Here is a 23,345-nt window from a genome sequence, read left to right as displayed (position 1 = left end):
GCTGCATTTTCATCCCGGGCATAAGAATATCAAAGCGGACGCTTTATCCCGGTCCCTTCAGTCTCCAGACGTGGTGGAGGAGCCGGTGCACATCATTGATCCGGCCAAGATCATCACAGTGGCTCCGGTGAGACTAAATGCTCTGCTCCCGGGCAAGACCTTCGTTCCTGAGGCTGATAGGAAGGAGATTCTACGTTGGGGACATTCCTCTAAGATCTCTGGACATGTCAGAGTCAAAAAGACACTAAATCACATTGCTCGATTTTACTGGTGGCCCTCCCTTCGTCAATATGTGGCAGACTTCACTGCCTCATGTCCTTCCTGTGCCAAAGTCAAGGTCCCCATAAGATTACCTTACGGCCTTCTGCTTCCTCTACTGATTCCTTCGACTCCGTGGCAACATATAGCCCTGGATTTTATCACGCATCTGCCTTGCTCGTCTGGTTGCACAACTATTTTGGTCATGGTGGACTGGTTCTCCAAGATGGCACGCTTTGTTCCTCTACCGGCGCTGCCCTCTGCTCCTGAATTGGCGAAAATGTTCAGCCAACACATCTTCCGTCTTCTTGAGTTCCCACAACATATTGTCTCGGATCGTGGAGTACAATTTACGTCTCGGTTTTGGATCGCCTTATGTAAACTTTTGGATGTGAAGTTGAATTTTTCCACAGCATATCACCCTCAATCCAATGGCCAAGTGGAGCGAGTTAATCAAGCGTTGGCATCATATAAACATCTCTTCTCCAACTCTCATCAAAATGATTGAGTCTACCTTCTTCCCTGGCCAAGTTTGCCTACAATAATCATTCCAACGAGTCCTCGCCAAGTCTCCGTTTTTTGTGGTGTTTGGGATGCACCCTGGTATTCCTCTGCCAGTATCTGCTACTTCAGGGGTAGCTGCAGCTGACTCCGTGACCTTGGAATTCTCCAAAATTTGGCTAAAAACTAAAGAGGCTCTCGAAAAGTCCGTAGAGCATATGAAGAGACACGCTGACAAGAAGCGTCTGGACTCTCCAACTTATCTTCTGGGAGAGAGTCTGGCTTTTGCTAAGTACATTAGGTTGAAGATGCCTTCCTACAAGCTAGGACCTCGCTACATCGGCCCTTTTAAAATTCTCAAGCGTATCAACAATGTGGCCTACAAGCTGGAGATACCTGCCTCGCTCCGTGTCCCCAATACCTTCCACATTTCTCTCCTTAAACCAGTTGTATTGAATCGGTTTCATCCTACCTCGGGCTCTTCTCCTCTTCTGGTTAGTTCTGATGATGTTTTTGAGGTGAGGGATATTCTGGCCACTAAAAGGGTCAGGGCTAATACATTCTTTTTGATCGATTGGAAGAGTTTTGGTCCCGAGGAGAGATCCTGGGAACCTCGGGAGAACATCAATGCTCTGCGCATTCTTAAGAGGTTTTTGTCCAAATACAGAGAGGGGGGATGTAAGAAAGGGGGTACTGTTAGCGTGGCTGCCAGCTCCACGGCCGGCTTCTTGCTCACCGCCTCTGGTTCGGGGTCTGCCGCTGCCTGCTCCCTGATCTCTGCATCCGGCCCAGGGTCCGTTGCTGTGCCCGCTCTGCTTTGCGCCTCCTGTCTCTCCGTACCCCGGCGTGCAGCATCCCACGTGTTCCCCAACTTCCCTCTGCAGAGCACACAGTGCCTTCACGCATGCACCTTAGGGCCAGGCCGTGCGCTCCCTCTCTGATCTTATCTCCCTGTGTGACCTGACCCGGCAGCTCCTGCAGACCAATGGGAGGCAGCCACCGGATATTTCAGGCCACACTGCCTTAGTGGAGGTGCCTGACTATTGAGTTCCTAACTTTATACTTAGGCCCTGCTTGCCTCCGCTAGTCTCTGTCTGCCATTGCTTGCTTTAGCTTGCCACTGCTAACCGTTACTAGCCACCACTTGCTACCGTTAGCCATTTTGTCTCCTAACCCTGTGTGTCTCCCTCTGTTTCTTCCAGAAGCCTGCTCCAGTCCTGCTCTCTCGTGGTGTCCTGCTCTGTCCCTTCCTCCGCCCTCTGCCATTCCCGCTCCTCTTGGTCACCCGTCTCCTCTGGAATTCCTCCCAGCTCTCTCGTCCCACCTCAGATTCTGTACATCCACCTGAGCCGACCCCGATCCACTTGCCCAAGTAAGTCACAATAACATGTAAGGGTATAACATCCTTTTCTTATAAGCACTATTTATTTGTACCATATAAATGAGATCATGTATATACAATTCATCCTATGGGCAACTATAGTCACTTTGCTATCAGGTCAGATTAATATTGAGGATCTGAGAGGCCAGTTGTACCTTTTTAACAACCCCCACCTTTTCTGTTCATTGGTTATAGGGCACTTCCTTCACTGTGGTACCCCTTTGTTTTTGTTGTTTGACTAATTGGCTTTTTACAATTTTACCTAATAAAGGTTACGTTTTAAAATCCACCTTGCTACACAGATAATCCCTTAATTAGCCCCTATGGTATATCCTGGCCCCCGTGTGTCAAATTCCTGGCTCCAGCATATGTTCTCCCACCCTGCCCTCATGAGTATACATTCTGCCCCCATGTGATGCCCCATGATCCTACCCCATCTGTCTCCAATCCTGCCCCATCTGTCTTCATCTTGCCCCCTGCTCTATTCTGCCCCTTGCTCTAATCTGCCCCCGAGCACCATTCTACCCCTCCATGCTCCATTCTGCCCCCTCCGTGCTCCCTTCTGCTCCCCCATGCTCCATTCTGCTGCCCCATGCTCCATTCTGGCCCCTGGCAAATTTTAGGCCACACCCATTTCACAACTAGTCACACCCATATCCACACCCCAGTCACACCCATTTAGCACTGCTGATCACACTGACTGGTACTGAGGGCACAGTGGCTGATACTATGGGCACACTGACTGGTACTGAGAAAAAGAAAGAAAAAACAGAGAGAGAAAAAAGAAAGAACAGAGAGAAAGAAAGAACAGAGAGAGAGAGAAAGAAAGAACAGAGAGAGAAAAAGAAAGAGGGGAAAAGAAAGAACAGAGAGAAATAAAGAAAAGAGAGAAAGAGGGGAAAGAAAGAACAGAGAGAAAGAGGGGAAAGAAAGAACTGAGAGAAAGAAAGAAAAGAGAGAGAAAAAAGAAAGGAGAGAAAGAAAGAACAGAGGGAAAGAAAAAAAGAACAGAGAGAGAAAGAGGGGAAAGAAAGAAAGAACAGAGAGAAAGCAAGAACAGAGAGAGAAAAAAGAAAGGAGAGAGAAAGAAAGAAAGAAAGAAAGAAAGAAAGGAAGAACAGAGAGAGAAAGAAACGGGAAAGAAATAAAGAACAGAGAGAGAAAGAAAGAAACAGAGAGAGAGAAAGAAAGATTAGAGAGGGAAAGAAAGAAAAGAGAAAAAGAGAAAGAAACAGAGAGAGAAAGAAAGATTTTATAAAGATACTACAGTCATGGCCAAAAGTTTTGAGAATGACACAAATATTAATTTTTACAAAGTCTACTGCTTCATTTTTTCCAATGGCAATTTGCATATACTCTAGAATGTTATAAAGAGTGATCAGCTTAACAGCAATTACTTGCAAAGTCAATATTTGCCTAGAAAATGAACTTTATCCCCCAAAACACATTTCAACATCATTGCAGCCCTGCCTTAAAAGGACCAGCTAACATCGTTTCAGTGATTGCTCCATAAACACAGGTGTGGGTGTTCATGAGGACAGGGCTGGAGATCAATCTGTCATGATTAAGTAAGAATGACACCACTGGACACTTTAAAAGGAGGCTGGTGCTTGGCATCATTGTTTCTCTTCTGTTAACCATGGTTATCTCTAAAGAAACACGTGCAGTCATCATTGCACTGCACAAAAATGGCCTAACAGGGAAGAGTATCGCAGCTAGAAAGATTGCACCTCAGTCAACAATCTATCGCATCATCAAGAACTTCAAGGAGAGAGGTTCCCTTGTTGCCAAAAAGGCTCCAGGGCGCCCAAGAAAGACCAGCAAGCGCCAGGACCGTCTCTTAAAAGTGTTTTAGCTGCGGGATCGGGCTACCAGCAGTGCAGAGCTTGCTCAGGAATGGCAGCAGGCAGGTGTGAGTGCATCTGCACGCACTGTGAGGCGGAGACTCTTGGAGCAAGGCCTGGTCTCAAGGAGGGCAGCAAAGAAGCCACTTCTCTCCAGGAAAAACATCATGGACAGACTGATATTCTGCAAGAGGTACAGGGAGTGGACTGCTGAGGACTGGGGTAAAGTCATTTTCTCTGATGACTCCCCTTTTCGATTGTTTGGGACATCTGGAAAACGGCTTATTCGGAGAAGACCAGGTGAGCGCTACCACCAGTCTTGTCTCATGCCAACTGTCAAGCATCCTGAAACCATTCATGTGTGGGGTTGCTTCTCAGCAAAGGGAATGGGCTCTCTCTCAGTCTTGCCTAAAAACACAGCCATGAATAAAGAATCGTACCAGAATGTCCTCCAAGAACAACTTCTCCCAACCGTCCAAGAGCACTTTGGCGATCAACAATGCCTTTTTCAACATGATGGAGCACCTTGCCATAAAGCAAAGGTGATAACTAAATGGCTCAGGGAACAAAACATAGAGATTTTGGGACCATGGCCTGGAAACTCCCCAGATCTTAATCCCATTGAGAACTTGTGGTCAATCATCAAGAGACGGGTGGACAAACAAAAACCTTCAAATTCAGACAAAATAAAAGCATTGATTTTGCAAGAATGGACTGCTATCAGTCAGGATTTGATCAAGAAGTTGATTGAGAGCATGCCAGGGAGAATTGCTGAGGTCCTGAAGAAGAAGGGTCAACACTGCAAATATTGACTTGCTGCATTAACTCATTGTAACTGTCAATATAACCTTTTGCTACTCATAATATGATTGCAATTATATTTCTGTATGTGATAAAAACATCTGACAAACACACATAAAAACCAGAGGCCAGCAGATCATGTGAAAATATAATATTTGTGTCATTCTCAAAACTTTTGGCCATGACTGTATAGACTTGTATACAGGGCTGCAACCAGGAATTCCGGGGCTCCATACTTTCTTGCCCCCTTGAGACTCTGCCCAGTCTCGACCCCAGCTCGGCCTCCATCTCTCGAGCCTTCCACAGTCCCACCACCCACTCTTGGAAAAAAACCACATCTGCACCACATCCTCACCAATCACACATTAAGGGCTCATACTCACTTGCGAGAGACTCGCACGATTCTCGTACAAGTCTCTCGCATGGAAACCTGACACTGCTGCCGGCACTCGGACCGGAGTGTGCGGCTGCATAGAAATACATGTAGTCGCACGCTCCCGTCCCAGTGCTGGCAGCAGTGCCAGGTTTTCATGCGAGAGACTCGCACGAGAATCGTGTGAGTCTCTCGCAAGTGAGTATGAGCCCAAACAGTTCCCATCGAATACCATATCACATACATAGCCATCAACTTTTGTTTTGACCAAAAGACGAAAGATTTTTTAAGCTGCCACCACGACAAGGTAGACTCTTTACTCTTTTGGCAGCACCCTACTCTACTCTAACCTAATAAAAAATGTGTCACCCAATACTCTTTTTATTTTTATTTATTTTTCTTCAAGGAAATAAGTAACATACATTTTTTTTTTAAATTGACAATAATATCACATACAAGGGACTAATACAGTCACACCATGACCAGACCACATATTACCACCACATAGTGACCGTATGTTACCACATACAAGGGACAAAAACCACCACAAAATGACCAGACCACATATTACAACCGCATAGTGACAGAATAATAGCACATACAAGGAACCAATACCACCACATTATGACCAGACCACATATAACCACCACATACTGACCGCACATTACCACAAACAAGGGACAAATGCCGAAACACCATGACCAGACCACATATTACCACCACACAGTGACTGAGTAATACCACATACAGGGAACAATTACCGACACCATGACCAGATCACATATTATACCAAATAGTGACCGAATATTACCACATACAATGAACCAATGCCACCACACTATGGCCAGACCACATATTACCACCACATAGTGACAGAATACTACAATACTAGTAGCTAGGGTTTTGGTTCTGGGGGGAAGGGGTGGTGGATGACATCTGAGTTGTAACCCTGATTACAACTATGGTGGGGCACCCTAAGAGTGGATGTAGAAGAACCTCAGCAGATTACTGAAAATAATCTCTATACTAAGACCAACACTGATATTAATGCCATACTGGTGATTTTATAGTGGTAGATATCAGTCATGCAGAATATATAGGAGATTATAGTATAGTCATATATAGTAACTTACAGAGTACATTCTTTCGGATGGAGCCATTCACTTTTTCTGTCTTTTCCATCTGTCCCAGACCGGCATGACAACTTCTTCCAGCCAGGACTCGTCTGCAGAGATTGCAGCAAAATCACATTTGACTTAGAAGGCCCTATCTATCCTCAACTTGCACAAACTCCTTATCCTACTGATACCCCAATGCTGTGCCGCTGCTGCCTTATGTGTCCCTATTACTGTACCTGCTGTATTCCCTCTAAATGGTAAAACAAACCTCTAGAACAGTGATGGCGAACCTTTTAGTGACTGAGTACCCAAACTGCAATCCAAAGTCAACTTATTTTTCCCAAAGTTCCCTGAATAGTGAGGTTTTAGATAAGAAAGACAACTCATACATTAGCGCACTATAACGTCAATATCAAAGAGCTTGTAAGTGTTGCACTTAGGCCTACCATGGCTACGACAGTACGATCCTGACTGAAGAAATGAAGAGGTGCTCCGCTGGGGACATTCCTGTCATAAGAAGTGTCTGGCTCCAATACATGCGGATAAGGCCTCGTCTTGTCCAGCTTCGCTGGTTTGCCGTCTGCCTGTTGGTCCTTTGCCTATGTACTTAACAAGAAGGAAGCAGAGACTTTGCTGCCCCACAGGCCGTATGACTGCCCTATCGACTTGATTCCTGGATCTCCACCCCCTAGAGGCCGAATTTACTCTCTGTCTCCAGCTGAGACTCAAGATATGTCATTCAGGAGAATTTGGCCAGGGGGTTCATTCAGAAGTCCTCCTCTCCTGCTGGGGCTGGGTTTTTCTTTGTTAAAAAGAAGGACTTATCACTCCGAACCTGTATAGACTATCGATGTCTCAACCAGATCACGGTGAAAAATAAATACCCTATCCCACTGATCACTGAGTTGTTTGACCGATTAAGAGGTGCCAGGATTTTCACCAAATTAGATTTAAGAGGCGCTTACAATCTAATCCGCATTCGCCGGGGAGACGAATGAAAGTCGGCTTTCAACACTAGGGACGGACATTATGAGTACCGAGTGAAGCCCTTCGGTCGCAGTTTTTCAAGAGTTCGTCAATAATATCTTCCGGGACCTGCTTTATTCCTGCATTGTTGTGTATCTCCACGATATTCTGGTATTTTCCCTGGATCTGGTTCTCCCACAGATGAGCAGTTCGGCAAGTTCTCCAGCGTCTTAGGCAGAATCAACTATACGCCAAGCATGAAAAATGCGTTTTTGAACAGTCCTCCCTTCCTTTCTAGGGTTATATTATCTCAAATACCGAACTCAGGATGAATCCTGAGAAAGTCTCTTCCATCCTTAAGTGGCCGCTGTCCATGGGAGTCAATGCCAGGGGCGCACCTACCATGAGGCAAGTTGAGCACTCTGCCTCAGGCGGCAGTGCGTCCCTGAAGATAGGGGGCAGCAGATTCTCCTCTCCTCAGGTTGCTCATACGTGGCTGTTCTGTGCTCACAGGACCTGTGATGAGGTCACAGGAAGGGAGGAGTCAAGCATCACATGATCAGGAGCCTCAGTGTCTGCAGGACTCTGCTGTGCTGGTCGTCATGGTGCTGGATGAGGGGAAATTTATGTGTGGGGTCAGGAGGGGTTTACAGGGTGGATGTAGCATAGCTATGTGTGTACAAGGTGGACGGAGGGGAGCTGTGTGTGTACGAGGTGGACGGAGTGGAGCCGTGTGTGTACGAGGTGTACGGAGCGGAGCCGTTTGTGTAGGAGGTGGACGGAGGGGAACTGTGTGTATACAATTTTGGACGGAGCGGAGCCTTGTGTGTATGAGGTGCACGGAGTGGAGCCGTGTGTGTACGAGGTGGACGGAGCGTAATCGTGTGTGTACGAGGTGTACCGAGCGGAGCCGTGTGTGTATGGAATGTGCGGTGCGGAGCCTTGTGTGTACGAGGTGCATGGATCGGAGCCGCATGTGTATGGGGTGTACGGAACGGAACCGTGTGTGTATGGGGTGTGCGGAGCGGAGCCGTGTGTGTATGAGGTGTACGGATAGGAGCCACGTGTGTACGGGGTGTGCAGAGTGGAGCTGTATGTTACGATTTTGGACGGAGCGGATCTGTGTGTGTACAATTTTGGATGGAGCGGAGCCATGTGTGTACGAGGTGGACGGAATGGAGCCGTGTGTGTACAGGGTGTACGGAGCGGAGCCGCGTGTGTACAGGGTGTACGAAACGGAGCCCTGTGTGTACGGAGCTGAGCCGTGTGTGTACAGACTGGAGCAGAGCCGTGTGTGTACGGGATGTACGGAGCGGAGCCGCATGAGTACGAGGTGTACGGAGCGGAGCCTAATGAGTAAGAGGTGTATGCAGCAGAGCCACATGTGTACAAGGTTTACGGAGTGGAGCCATGTGTGTAAGAGGTGTACATAGCGTGGCCGCGTGTGAACAAGGTGTACAGAGCAGAGTCGCATGTGTACAAGGTTTACGGAGTGGAGTCATGTGTGTACTGAGTGGAGCCGTGTGTGTATGAGGTGCACGGAGCGGAGCCGTGTGTGTACGAGGTGGACGGAGCGGAACCGTGTGTGTACGAGGTGCACCGAGCGGAGCCGCGTGTGTATGGAATGTGCGGTGCGGAACCTTGTGTGTACGAGGTGTATGGATCGGAGCCGCATGTGTATGGGGTGTACGGAGCGGAACCGTGTGTGTATGGGGTGTGCGGAGCGGAGCCATGTGTGTATGAGGTGTACGGATAGGAGCCACGTGTGTACGGGGTGTGCAGAGTGGAGCTGTGTGTTACGATTTTGGACGGAGCGGATCCGTGTGTGTACAATTTTGGATGGAGCGGAGCCATGTGTGTACGAGGTGGACGGAATGGAGCCGTGTGTGTACGGGGTGTACGGAGCGGAGCCACGTGTGTACAGGGTGTACAAAACGGAGCCCTGTGTGTACGGAGCTGAGCCGTGTGTGTACAGAGTGGAGCAGAGCCGAATGTGTACGGGGTGTACGGAGCGGAGCCGCATGAGTACGAGGTGTACGGAGCGGAGCCTAATGAGTAAGAGGTGTATGCAGCAGAGCCACATGTGTACAGGGTTTATGGAGTGGAGCCATGTGTGTAAGAGGTGTACATAGCGTGGCCGCGTGTGTACAAGGTGTACAGAGCAGAGCCGCATGTGTACAAGGTTTACGGAGTGGAGTCATGTGTACTGAGTGGAGCCGTGTGTGCGAGGTGTACGGAGCGGAGCCGTATGTGTACGAGGCATACATGGATACATGGATGTCACACCGACATGCAATATGGACACACAGACATACAATATGGAGACACGGATGTCACACTGATGTAAAATATGGATACACAGATGTCACACAGGCATACAATATGGACACACGGATGTCATACGGATATACAACACTGACACACGGATGTCACATGGTTATACAATATGGACACACGGATGTCAAAAGCACACACACATTATGGACACACATATAATATGGTCAAACAGATGTCAGACGGACATACAATATGGACACACGGATGTCACACTGATGCAAAATATGAATATACGGATGTCACAAGGACATACATTATGGACACACAGATGTCACACGGATGTACAATATTTACACATGAATCATGACACACAATATGGACACACGAAAGTCACACAGGCGTACAATACGGATACAGAGACATAAAATATGGAGACACAGATGTCACAAGGACATACAATATGCAGAAACATGGACATACTCGCATAAGACGGACGGACAATATGGACATGCTAGTGTCACACGGACGTATAATATGGACATGCTAGCGTCACACGGACGTATAATATGGACATGCTAGCGTCACACGGACGTATAATATGGACATGCTAGCGTCACACGGACGTATAATATGGACATGCTAGTGTCACACGGACGTATAATATGGACATGCTAGTGTCACACGGACGTATAATATGGACATGCTAGTGTCACACGGACGTTTAATATGGACATGCTAGGGTCACACGGACGTATAATATGGACATGCTAGCGTCACACGGACGTATAATATGGACATGCTAGCGTCACACGGACGTATAATATGGACATGCTAGTGTCACACGGACGTATAATATGGACATGCTAGTGTCACACGGACGTATAATATGGACATGCTAGTGTCACACGGACGTATAATATGGACATGCTAGCGTCACACGGACGTATAATATGGACATGCTAGCGTCACACGGACGTATAATATGGACATGCTAGTGTCACACGGACGTATAATATGGACATGCTAGTGTCACACGGACGTATAATATGGACATGCTAGTGTCACACGGACGTATAATATGGACATGCTAGTGTCACACGGACGTATAATATGGACATGCTAGCGTCACACGGACGTATAATATGGACATGCTAGCGTCACACGGACGTATAATATGGACATGCTAGCGTCACACGGACGTATAATATGGACATGCTAGCGTCACACGGACGTATAATATGGACATGCTAGCGTCACACGGACGTATAATATGGACATGCTAGCGTCACACGGACGTATAATATGGACATGCTAGCGTCACACGGACGTATAATATGGACATGCTAGTGTCACACGGACGTATAATATGGACATGCTAGTGTCACACGGACGTATAATATGGACATGCTAGTGTCACACGGACGTATAATATGGACATGCTAGCGTCACACGGACGTATAATATGGACATGCTAGTGTCACACGGACGTATAATATGGACATGCTAGTGTCACACGGACGTATAATATGGACATGCTAGTGTCACACGGACGTATAATATGGACATGCTAGTGTCACACGGACGTATAATATGGACATGCTAGTGTCACACGGACGTATAATATGGACATGCTAGTGTCACACGGACGTATAATATGGACATGCTAGCGTCACACGGACGTATAATATGGACATGCTAGCGTCACACGGACGTATAATATGGACATGCTAGTGTCACACGGACGTATAATATGGACATGCTAGCGTCACACGGACGTATAATATGGACATGCTAGCGTCACACGGACGTATAATATGGACATGCTAGTGTCACACGGACGTATAATATGGACATGCTAGCGTCACACGGACGTATAATATGGACATGCTAGTGTCACACGGACGTATAATATGGACATGCTAGCGTCACACGGACGTATAATATGGACATGCTAGCGTCACACGGACGTATAATATGGACATGCTAGCGTCACACGGACGTATAATATGGACATGCTAGCGTCACACGGACGTATAATATGGACATGCTAGTGTCACACGGACGTATAATATGGACATGCTAGCGTCACACGGACGTATAATATGGACATGCTAGCGTCACACGGACGTATAATATGGACATGCTAGTGTCACACGGACGTATAATATGGACATGCTAGTGTCACACGGACGTATAATATGGACATGCTAGTGTCACACGGACGTATAATATGGACATGCTAGCGTCACACGGACGTATAATATGGACATGCTAGCGTCACACGGACGTATAATATGGACATGCTAGTGTCACACGGACGTATAATATGGACATGCTAGTGTCACACGGACGTATAATATGGACATGCTAGTGTCACACGGACGTATAATATGGACATGCTAGTGTCACACGGACGTATAATATGGACATGCTAGGGTCACACGGACGTATAATATGGACATGCTAGCGTCACACGGACGTATAATATGGACATGCTAGCGTCACACGGACGTATAATATGGACATGCTAGCGTCACACGGACGTATAATATGGACATGCTAGCGTCACACGGACGTATAATATGGACATGCTAGCGTCACACGGACGTATAATATGGACATGCTAGCGTCACACGGACGTATAATATGGACATGCTAGCGTCACACGGACGTATAATATGGACATGCTAGCGTCACACGGACGTATAATATGGACATGCTAGCATCACACGGACGTATAATATGGACATGCTAGCGTCACACGGACGTATAATATGGACATGCTAGTGTCACACGGACGTATAATATGGACATGCTAGTGTCACACGGACGTATAATATGGACATGCTAGTGTCACACGGACGTATAATATGGACATGCTAGTGTCACACGGACGTATAATATGGACATGCTAGCGTCACACGGACGTATAATATGGACATGCTAGCGTCACACGGACGTATAATATGGACATGCTAGCGTCACACGGACGTATAATATGGACATGCTAGCGTCACACGGACGTATAATATGGACATGCTAGCGTCACACGGACGTATAATATGGACATGCTAGCGTCACACGGACGTATAATATGGACATGCTAGCGTCACACGGACGTATAATATGGACATGCTAGCGTCACACGGACGTATAATATGGACATGCTAGCGTCACACGGACGTATAATATGGACATGCTAGCGTCACACGGACGTATAATATGGACATGCTAGCGTCACACGGACGTATAATATGGACATGCTAGCGTCACACGGACGTATAATATGGACATGCTAGCGTCACACGGACGTATAATATGGACATGCTAGCGTCACACGGACGTATAATATGGACATGCTAGCGTCACACGGACGTATAATATGGACATGCTAGCGTCACACGGACGTATAATATGGACATGCTAGCGTCACACGGACGTATAATATGGACATGCTAGCGTCACACGGACGTATAATATGGACATGCTAGCGTCACACGGACGTATAATATGGACATGCTAGCGTCACACGGACGTATAATATGGACATGCTAGCGTCACACGGACGTATAATATGGACATGCTAGTGTCACACGGACGTATAATATGGACATGCTAGCGTCACACGGACGTATAATATGGACATGCTAGCGTCACACAGACGTATAATATGGACATGCTAGCGTCACACGGACGTATAATATGGACATGCTAGCGTCACACGGACGTATAATATGGACATGCTAGCGTCACACGGACGTATAATATGGACATGCTAGCGTCACACGGACGTATAATATGGACATGCTAGTGTCACACGGACGTATAATATGGACATGCTAGCGTCACACGGACGTATAATATGGACATGCTAGCGTCACACGGACGTATAATATGGACATGCTAGTGTCACACGGACGTATAATATGGACATGCTAGTGTCACACGGACGTATAATATGGACATGCTAGAGTCACACGGACGTATAATATGGACATGCTAGCGTCACACGGACGTATAATATGGACATGCTAGCGTCACACGGACGTATAATATGGACATGCTAGTGTCACACGGACGTATAATATGGACATGCTAGCGTCACACGGACGTATAATATGGACATGCTAGCGTCACACGGACGTATAATATGGACATGCTAGTGTCACACGGACGTATAATATGGACATGCTAGTGTCACACGGACGTATAATATGGACATGCTAGTGTCACACGGACGTATAATATGGACATGCTAGCGTCACACGGACGTATAATATGGACATGCTAGCGTCACACGGACGTATAATATGGACATGCTAGTGTCACACGGACGTATAATATGGACATGCTAGTGTCACACGGACGTATAATATGGACATGCTAGTGTCACACGGACGTATAATATGGACATGCTAGTGTCACACGGACGTATAATATGGACATGCTAGGGTCACACGGACGTATAATATGGACATGCTAGCGTCACACGGACGTATAATATGGACATGCTAGCGTCACACGGACGTATAATATGGACATGCTAGCGTCACACGGACGTATAATATGGACATGCTAGCGTCACACGGACGTATAATATGGACATGCTAGCGTCACACGGACGTATAATATGGACATGCTAGCGTCACACGGACGTATAATATGGACATGCTAGCGTCACACGGACGTATAATATGGACATGCTAGCGTCACACGGACGTATAATATGGACATGCTAGCGTCACACGGACGTATAATATGGACATGCTAGCGTCACACGGACGTATAATATGGACATGCTAGTGTCACACGGACGTATAATATGGACATGCTAGTGTCACACGGACGTATAATATGGACATGCTAGTGTCACACGGACGTATAATATGGACATGCTAGTGTCACACGGACGTATAATATGGACATGCTAGTGTCACACGGACGTATAATATGGACATGCTAGCGTCACACGGACGTATAATATGGACATGCTAGCGTCACACGGACGTATAATATGGACATGCTAGCGTCACACGGACGTATAATATGGACATGCTAGCGTCACACGGACGTATAATATGGACATGCTAGCGTCACACGGACGTATAATATGGACATGCTAGCGTCACACGGACGTATAATATGGACATGCTAGCGTCACACGGACGTATAATATGGACATGCTAGCGTCACACGGACGTATAATATGGACATGCTAGCGTCACACGGACGTATAATATGGACATGCTAGCGTCACACGGACGTATAATATGGACATGCTAGCGTCACACGGACGTATAATATGGACATGCTAGCGTCACACGGACGTATAATATGGACATGCTAGCGTCACACGGACGTATAATATGGACATGCTAGCGTCACACGGACGTATAATATGGACATGCTAGCGTCACACGGACGTATAATATGGACATGCTAGCGTCACACGGACGTATAATATGGACATGCTAGCGTCACACGGACGTATAATATGGACATGCTAGCGTCACACGGACGTATAATATGGACATGCTAGCGTCACACGGACGTATAATATGGACATGCTAGTGTCACACGGACGTATAATATGGACATGCTAGTGTCACACGGACGTATAATATGGACATGCTAGCGTCACACGGACGTATAATATGGACATGCTAGCGTCACACGGACGTATAATATGGACATGCTAGCGTCACACGGACGTATAATATGGACATGCTAGCGTCACACGGACGTATAATATGGACATGCTAGCGTCACACGGACGTATAATATGGACATGCTAGTGTCACACGGACGTATAATATGGACATGCTAGCGTCACACGGACGTATAATATGGACATGCTAGCGTCACACGGACGTATAATATGGACATGCTAGTGTCACACGGACGTATAATATGGACATGCTAGTGTCACACGGACGTATAATATGGACATGCTAGAGTCACACGGACGTATAATATGGACATGCTAGCGTCACACGGACGTATAATATGGACATGCTAGCGTCACACGGACGTATAATATGGACATGCTAGCGTCACACGGACGTATAATATGGACATGCTAGCGTCACACGGACGTATAATATGGACATGCTAGCGTCACACGGACGTATAATATGGACATGCTAGCGTCACACGGACGTATAATATGGACATGCTAGCGTCACACGGACGTATAATATGGACATGCTAGCGTCACACGGACGTATAATATGGACATGCTAGCGTCACACGGACGTATAATATGGACATGCTAGTGTCACACGGACGTATAATATGGACATGCTAGCGTCACACGGACGTATAATATGGACATGCTAGTGTCACACGGACGTATAATATGGACATGCTAGTGTCACACGGACGTATAATATGGACATGCTAGCGTCACACGGACGTATAATATGGACATGCTAGTGTCACACGGACGTATAATATGGACATGCTAGTGTCACACGGACGTATAATATGGACATGCTAGTGTCACACGGACGTATAATACGGACATGCTAGTGTCACACGGACGTATAATATGGACATGCTAGTGTCACACGGATGTATAATATGGACATGCTAGCGTCACACGGACGTATAATATGGACATGCTAGTGTCACACGGACGTATAATATGGACATGCTAGTGTCACACGGACGTATAATATGGACATGCTAGTGTCACACGGACGTATAATATGGACATGCTAGTGTCACACGGACGTATAATATGGACATGCTAGCGTCACACGGATGTATAATATGGACATGCTAGCGTCACACGGACGTATAATATGGACATGCTAGCGTCACACGGACGTATAATATGGACATGCTAGCGTCACACGGACGTATAATATGGACATGCTAGTGTCACACGGACGTATAATATGGACATGCTAGTGTCACACGGACGTATAATATGGACATGCTAGTGTCACACGGACGTATAATATGGACATGCTAGCGTCACACGGACGTATAATATGGACATGCTAGCGTCACACGGACGTATAATATGGACATGCTAGTGTCACACGGACGTATAATATGGACATGCTAGCGTCACACGGACGTATAATATGGACATGCTAGCGTCACACGGACGTATAATATGGACATGCTAGTGTCACACGGACGTATAATATGGACATGCTAGTGTCACACGGACGTATAATATGGACATGCTAGTGTCACACGGACGTATAATATGGACATGCTAGCGTCACACGGACGTATAATATGGACATGCTAGCGTCACACGGACGTATAATATGGACATGCTAGCGTCACACGGACGTATAATATGGACATGCTAGTGTCACACGGACGTATAATATGGACATGCTAGTGTCACACGGACGTATAATATGGACATGCTAGTGTCACACGGACGTATAATATGGACATGCTAGCGTCACACGGACGTATAATATGGACATGCTAGTGTCACACGGACGTATAATATGGACATGCTAGTGTCCCATGGATAGCACGACACATGGCCCGATGACAGACTGGCTGTAGCTCGTCTGAGTTTCCTGGATGAATGTCGGCCAATCTCCCATACAATCGCCTGCAGACTTCTTCCACTTTAATCTAAAGATGAGCGTCAGTAATTGCTGCTGTTATCAGAACGAGCAGCAGAGGGAGACATCGAGTGCGCAAAGTGCCTGGGAATAAAGTGAGGCGCGGAGGCTAGTGCTGTCTCTAGGATGGGGCAGCTGATCGAGGAAGGCAGAACAAAGGCAGACGGGCATCACTGGGCACTGGCCGCCGCTGTGCCAGCCTACAGTACGGGTACACATCACTAGTGACTACGGGACCACTCGGGACGTCTCACGTGATTTCGCTCATTTTAGTCATTGCCCCGCTCCCACGGATGTGACAGGAAAGTGACGGAAAGTTGTGGTGCCGCACGAGAGGGCAGAGCCGGTGGCAGCTTCTCCCCGGGCAGCAGCGGTGTCTGCTCCGTCCTGATCGCTCAGCCCTTTGTGTCTGGAAAGAGAAAGGACAGGAGGGGGCTAGAAAGGAGCTAACGGGGCTGGGGAGCGGGACACTGACAGGAAATTTGGAGAGCATCCGGCACCACAGAGAGAGGCAGGGGAAGAAGTGAGTGCGGAGACATGAGAGAGACGGACATGGACAAGGAGTGCACGTAAGTGACTGCATGCAGTGGGCGGCAGAGAGACTGCCACAAGTGAGAGGGCATATGGGCACAAGTGAGAGGGCACAGGGTGTACGTGGCCGGCAGGACCCGGCGCAGGGTGTACGTGGCCGGCAGGACCCGGCGCAGGGTGTACGTGGCCGGCAGGACCCGGCGCAGGGTGTACGTGGCCGGCAGGACCCGGCGCAGGGTGTACGTGGCCGGCAGGACCCGGCGCAGGGTGTACGTGGCCGGCAGGACCCGGCGCAGGGTGTACGTGGCCGGCAGGACCCGGCGCAGGGTGTACGTGGCCGGCAGGACCCGGCGCAGGGTGTACGTGGCCGGCAGGACCCAGCACACGGTGTACGTGGCCGGCAGGACCCGGCGCAGGGTGTATATGGCCGGCAGGACCCGGCGCAGGGTGTACGTGGCCGGCAGGACCCGGCACAGGGTGTACGTGGCCGGCAGGACCCGGCGCAGGGTGTACGTGGCCGGCAGGACCCAGCACACGGTGTACGTGGCCGGCAGGACCCGGCGCAGGGTGTATATGGCCGGCAGGACCCGGCGCAGGGTGTACGTGGCCGGCAGGACCCGGCGCAGGGTGTACGTGGCCGGCAGGACCCGGCGCAGGGTGTACGTGGCCGGCAGGACCCGGCGCAGGGTGTACGTGGCCGGCAGGACCCGGCGCAGGGTGTACGTGGCCGGCAGGACCCGGCGCAGGGTGTACGTGGCCGGCAGGACCCGGCGCAGGGTGTACGTGGCCGGCAGGACCCGGCGCAGGGTGTACGTGGCCGGCAGGACCCGGCGCAGGGTGTATTTGGCCGGCAGGACCCGGCGCAGGGTGTACGTGGCCGGCAGGACCCGGCGCAGGGTGTACGTGGCCGGCAGGACCCGGCGCAGGGTGTACGTGGCCGGCAGGACCCGGCGCAGGGTGTACGTGGCCGGCAGGACCCGGCGCAGGGTGTACGTGGCCGGCAGGACCCGGCGCAGGGTGTACGTGGCCGGCAGGACCCAGCACACGGTGTACGTGGCCGGCAGGACCCGGCGCAGGGTGTATATGGCCGGCAGGACCCGGCGCAGGGTGTACGTGGCCGGCAGGACCCGGCACAGGCTGTACATGGCCGGCAGAACCTGGCACAGGGTGTACGGCATACAATGGAGGGGATCTGACTCCCCTGCTATTGTCAACTATCTTTCCTTCTATCTATCCATCTATCCTTCTATCTATCCTTCTATCTATCTGTTTATCTGTCTATCTAACTATCTATTATCTATCTATTTATCCTTTTTTTCTGATTTTCTATTTTGGAGGATTGGACATCACCCTAAGGCCGGGGTCACACTTGCATCTGCAATGGGAGATACTCAGCCTGAGTCTCGCGTAAATACCCGGCACTGCCGCCGGCAATAAGGACCGGAGCGTGCGACTGCATAGAAATACACGGGGACGCACACTCCGGTCCCAAGTACTAGGTATTTATGCAAGACTCGGGGCGAGTTTCTCCCATTGCAGTTGCAAGTGTGACCCCGGCCTTAGGGTGATGTCCAATCCTCGAAAATAGAAAATCAGAAAAAAAGGATAAATAGATAGATAATAGATAATTAGATAGATAGACAGATCTATAGATAGATAGATAATAGATATGGGATAGATAGATATTTAGATAAGATAGATGATAGATATTGGATAGATAGATAGATAGATAGATAGAAGGATAGATAGGTAGATAGATAGATAGGTAGATAGATAGAAGGATAGATAGGTAGATAGATAGATAGGTAGATAGATAATAGATATGGGATAGATAGATGGATAGATAATCAGAATAAAAGGCAGCACTCCAAAAATTAAAGTGAAAACCCGTGGCTTTACTGATCCATGAGCAGCAACGTTTCGGCAGATTTTTCTGCCTTTCTCCGTACTTTAGTATGCAGGGTCATCATGGATATTGGAGGTCACTGAGGTTTTCCTTTAACTGGTTGGCCAATTGCATAGAAAGAAAACTCTATTTTAATTTGCCATCGTTTAATGAAACGTATCCTTTTAAATTTGAGTACCTACATCATGTTCTAATGGATAGGATATATGTATCCATTAGGCTGCAAACCCCTCTTCCTCTACAGTTGACACTGGAAAGCTTAAAGTCAGCACTAGAGATGAGCGACTTTGCCTTTTATAGGGTTGAGTCAGGTTTCATGAAACCCGACTTTCTCAAAAGTCGAGTTGAACGAAATCGGCCGACTATAGGGAAAAGTCGGGAAACACGAAACCCAATGCAAGTCAATGGGGAGAAAAGTCAGCAGTGAGTGGAGGACTGTAAACACACCTGGCATGAATTTTAACCCCAGAGGCGGCAAAATCTCTCTCTCTTCTCTCTCTCTCTCTCCCACTTCCTCTCTCCCACTACCACTCCAGCTACGCTACGCTCTGCTTCTCTCATTGGCTGAAAAAAGTCACGTGCAAGCATTCGGCGAAACCCGACTTTGACGCTTGGGTCGCCGACCGCATGGCCAACTTCACACTGTGGTCGGGTTTCGTTTCATGAAACCCGACTTTGGCGAAAGTCGGCGACTTTTGAATCTGACCGACCTGTTTCGCTCAACTCTAATTAGCACATATTATGTACAGGTTGCCCACAGAGAGAAGTAACAAGGGATCTCTCCTGGGACCAGTCATGCCATAGTTGAGAGCTATTAGTAAAAGACTCCAAAATCATGTGCTGTTTTTTGAATGCCCAAAACAGGATGACCCCCCCCCCCCCCAATATTCATTGGTGGTCATAAGAGTAATCTTCATGTATAATGGGAAAAGAGACTTGCTAAAAAATAGAAAAATAAATGGTGAAATTGCAAACATTTCCTGATATGTTACTATTCAGAAGGTAGGATCTGTCTGCAATATTGTATTGTAACTAGTGCATGTGGCCATAAGTGAGAGCATCTGTGGTGAACCACACACAGGTGACAAAGCCTCAGGCGGCTCCAGAGCCACAGGGACCATTTCAGAAAGATATATGGTGGGGTACATGGCTGATCTTTGGCTTCATGGCTGAGTTTGATGAAAGTCTGTGTGGTGGTGTGTCAGCATCTATGTGCAGTATAATGGCATTGTAGAAGAAAATCTAAATATTATCTCAATGACTAGAGTCTATAAGATCAACACATACATTATAAAATCCAAAAAAACAAAGCAAGTGTGGATGCCTTGGACCTATAGCGCAACAACAGGATCACGTGATTGTCATTGGGGTCGAATTGTGACCCACAGCTTGCCACAACTGCTACACAAGCACAGTTGTATCTTTGGTTCTAAGCTGCAGGCGACTTTGCCCCTGCACAGTTTAATCTAAGTCAAGTTGTTACTCATCTGTGATTATTTTTTTAGTTAGTCAAATGGCAATTTTAAAATAGTAAATTAACAGCAAGCCACAGAAAAGTCACACTAATGTTTTTAGTGTTGTCCCTTGTCTGAGACCTGCTGTTATGTGACCAGAATAGCCATGGAGCTGTAGCTTATTGATGGGGTCTGCTTTATTCAGTCCTTTCCTGTGTGCCATCTAGGACCTCATTCACACGCTAGTTTTTTGTCAGCACTTTTATCAATTTGTAAGTCAATTCAGAAATGCACAGAAATTAAGAGATTTGTCTTACAAATATTGATGCACAATGCTGATTTCTGAATCAGTTAATATTCAAAAAGATTAGGCCTAGAAAAATGGCTCTTCCAACACAACTATCATCAAAAGAGATTTACGGAAGCATGTAGCCATAAAATACTACCATTTTATTTGGTCAACACAAAAAGACACAAAGACATAGACAAGTATAATATAAAAAGAGATGAGTATCCAATATAACATCACAGAATACAAATGCACTATAAAAATGATGCACTCAGTGTGCACATTACCTATGCGCCATTCTATGTCAAAAAGATCCAAAAAAGTACTGGGTGGTAAAGCCAAAAACTGCAATGTACAGCCTATATAGTAGTGTAAAATACTTCCACCAGATGGTAAATATGCAGGGCCAGCAAAATATATAGATAGCTCGAGCACTAACAAACTACTGCTTATCACTACCATACATAAATACCTAGGTAATGATGTATCCTAGGAAAAAGGTCTGATAGCAGACAAATACACTAATCAGCAAAGTATGTCCCTAAAAAAAGTAAGGACAATTCCATAATGGGACAGAAAAAGTTATGGGTGATACAGCCAATAGGTGCCAATATACAGCCCATATGATATAATATGCTTCCACCAAATAGTGGGTGGCCAGGGCTGGCAGAATAATTATAAATGCGCGAGCAATGGTGACATACTGCTAATCACTGCCATGCATGAATGTCTAAATGATGGTGTATACTGGAAGCATACTAATATCTAACAGATGCACACATGAGCAGAATATGTCCCTAAATAGTGCAAGGACAGTTCCATATTGGGACAAAAACCTACTCCAGTAAGGAGATGTCAAGTGACAACTAGATACAAAGTAAATAGACTGAGAAGAAAATGGCTGTACATAAGTCAAACTGAAATGTACAGTGAATTAAATGTCAGCATAAAAGGCAGGTGCCAAAAGGAATAAAGTACATATAGAGCATATGACCTGTGAATGTACTGGTCCCCGACGCGCGTTTCGCATAAGCTTCGTCCAGGGGGGTAACATACTCTGTCATTGCCAACAAAGGATATATAACAAAATATTGAGATGAACTTTTGTTAATGACCAAATACTTATTTTACACCATAATTTGGAAAATAAATCTTGCCAAATCAGACAAGGTGATATTCTGGATTTGTTTTCTCATTTTGACTCTCATAGTTGTCATCTACCTATGATGTCAATTACAGGCCTCTCTCATCTTTTTAAGTAGGAGAACTTGCACAGTTGGTGGCTGACTAAATACTTTTTTCCCCACTGTATATGTGCATCCAGATCTGCTCTTCTCTGCCGGGCTACTCACAAAAGTCACCATGTTGAGATGTGCTCTTCCTACCACAGGGTTATCTTTCTGCACAGGTATCTGTCATGATTATAAGAAACTTGGATATGATTTGTTTAATGAAAGTTGTATGGGTTTAACATTGGGTTCAGTGTGAACTATATACCTCCCATTAGTTGTGTACTAATTCCCATCTCTTGATCTGTCGTTTTTTCTATTCCAGATACCCGATCTCATGTATGTGATACCCTGTATTTATAATTAGTGTTTGTAAGGAGAGGGGGTCACTGTACCAGAATTTTCTCCATACCCATTCTTTTCATTTGCATGGCCTTTATTTGGACTGTAATTATTCTATTGGCCACACTAGCGTCCCCTGTTGGACATTTTGCTTTTTTTTTATGTTTTTTTTAATTTTTTGTTATTTCAATCATACATATGCTCTGTTTCATATATTTGCTCTTGAGTTACTGCACTTCAATGTAGTATGTTTATTGACTTTGTATTTGATTTTGTTTTTCCAAGTGATATGTGATTATATATTTTTTATATTGTGTACATATCATCTGGTCAATGTATGAATAGGTATATTTACTTCTAATTGTTTTTTTAAAGCCAAGTGATTTTGTCCTTTCTGTATAAGAAGCTGCCATGCAGTTCTGTACGTCATGTAATCTTAAATGCCACAAGACGTCTTTTTGGTGTATAATTTAT

General features: G+C 46.8%; 1 protein-coding gene across 2 annotated transcripts in view; it reads left to right on the top strand.

Moving 5' to 3' along the window:
- The first annotated feature begins 17,202 nt into the window (after window positions 1-17,202).
- Window positions 17,203-23,345, top strand: part of HOMER3 (homer scaffold protein 3) — a 328,522-nt gene continuing 322,379 nt past the window's right edge. The window contains exon 1 of one of the 2 annotated variants that reach the window (XM_073555104.1): window positions 17,203-17,689. In XM_073555104.1, the coding sequence (XP_073411205.1) occupies window positions 17,658-17,689 (32 nt within the window). In that variant the 5' untranslated portion in view covers window positions 17,203-17,657. The remainder of the gene's footprint in view (window positions 17,690-23,345) is intronic. The other variant, XM_073555105.1, reaches the window with a different exon arrangement.

Source organism: Dendrobates tinctorius, unplaced genomic scaffold (assembly GCF_039654945.1).
Source record: "Dendrobates tinctorius isolate UK_male_01 unplaced genomic scaffold, ASM3965494v1 ptg000219l, whole genome shotgun sequence".
Taxonomy (NCBI): Eukaryota; Metazoa; Chordata; class Amphibia; order Anura; family Dendrobatidae; genus Dendrobates; species Dendrobates tinctorius.
The sequence above is the reverse complement of the archived record's forward strand: the minus strand, read 5'-3'. Positions and strand labels throughout refer to the sequence as shown.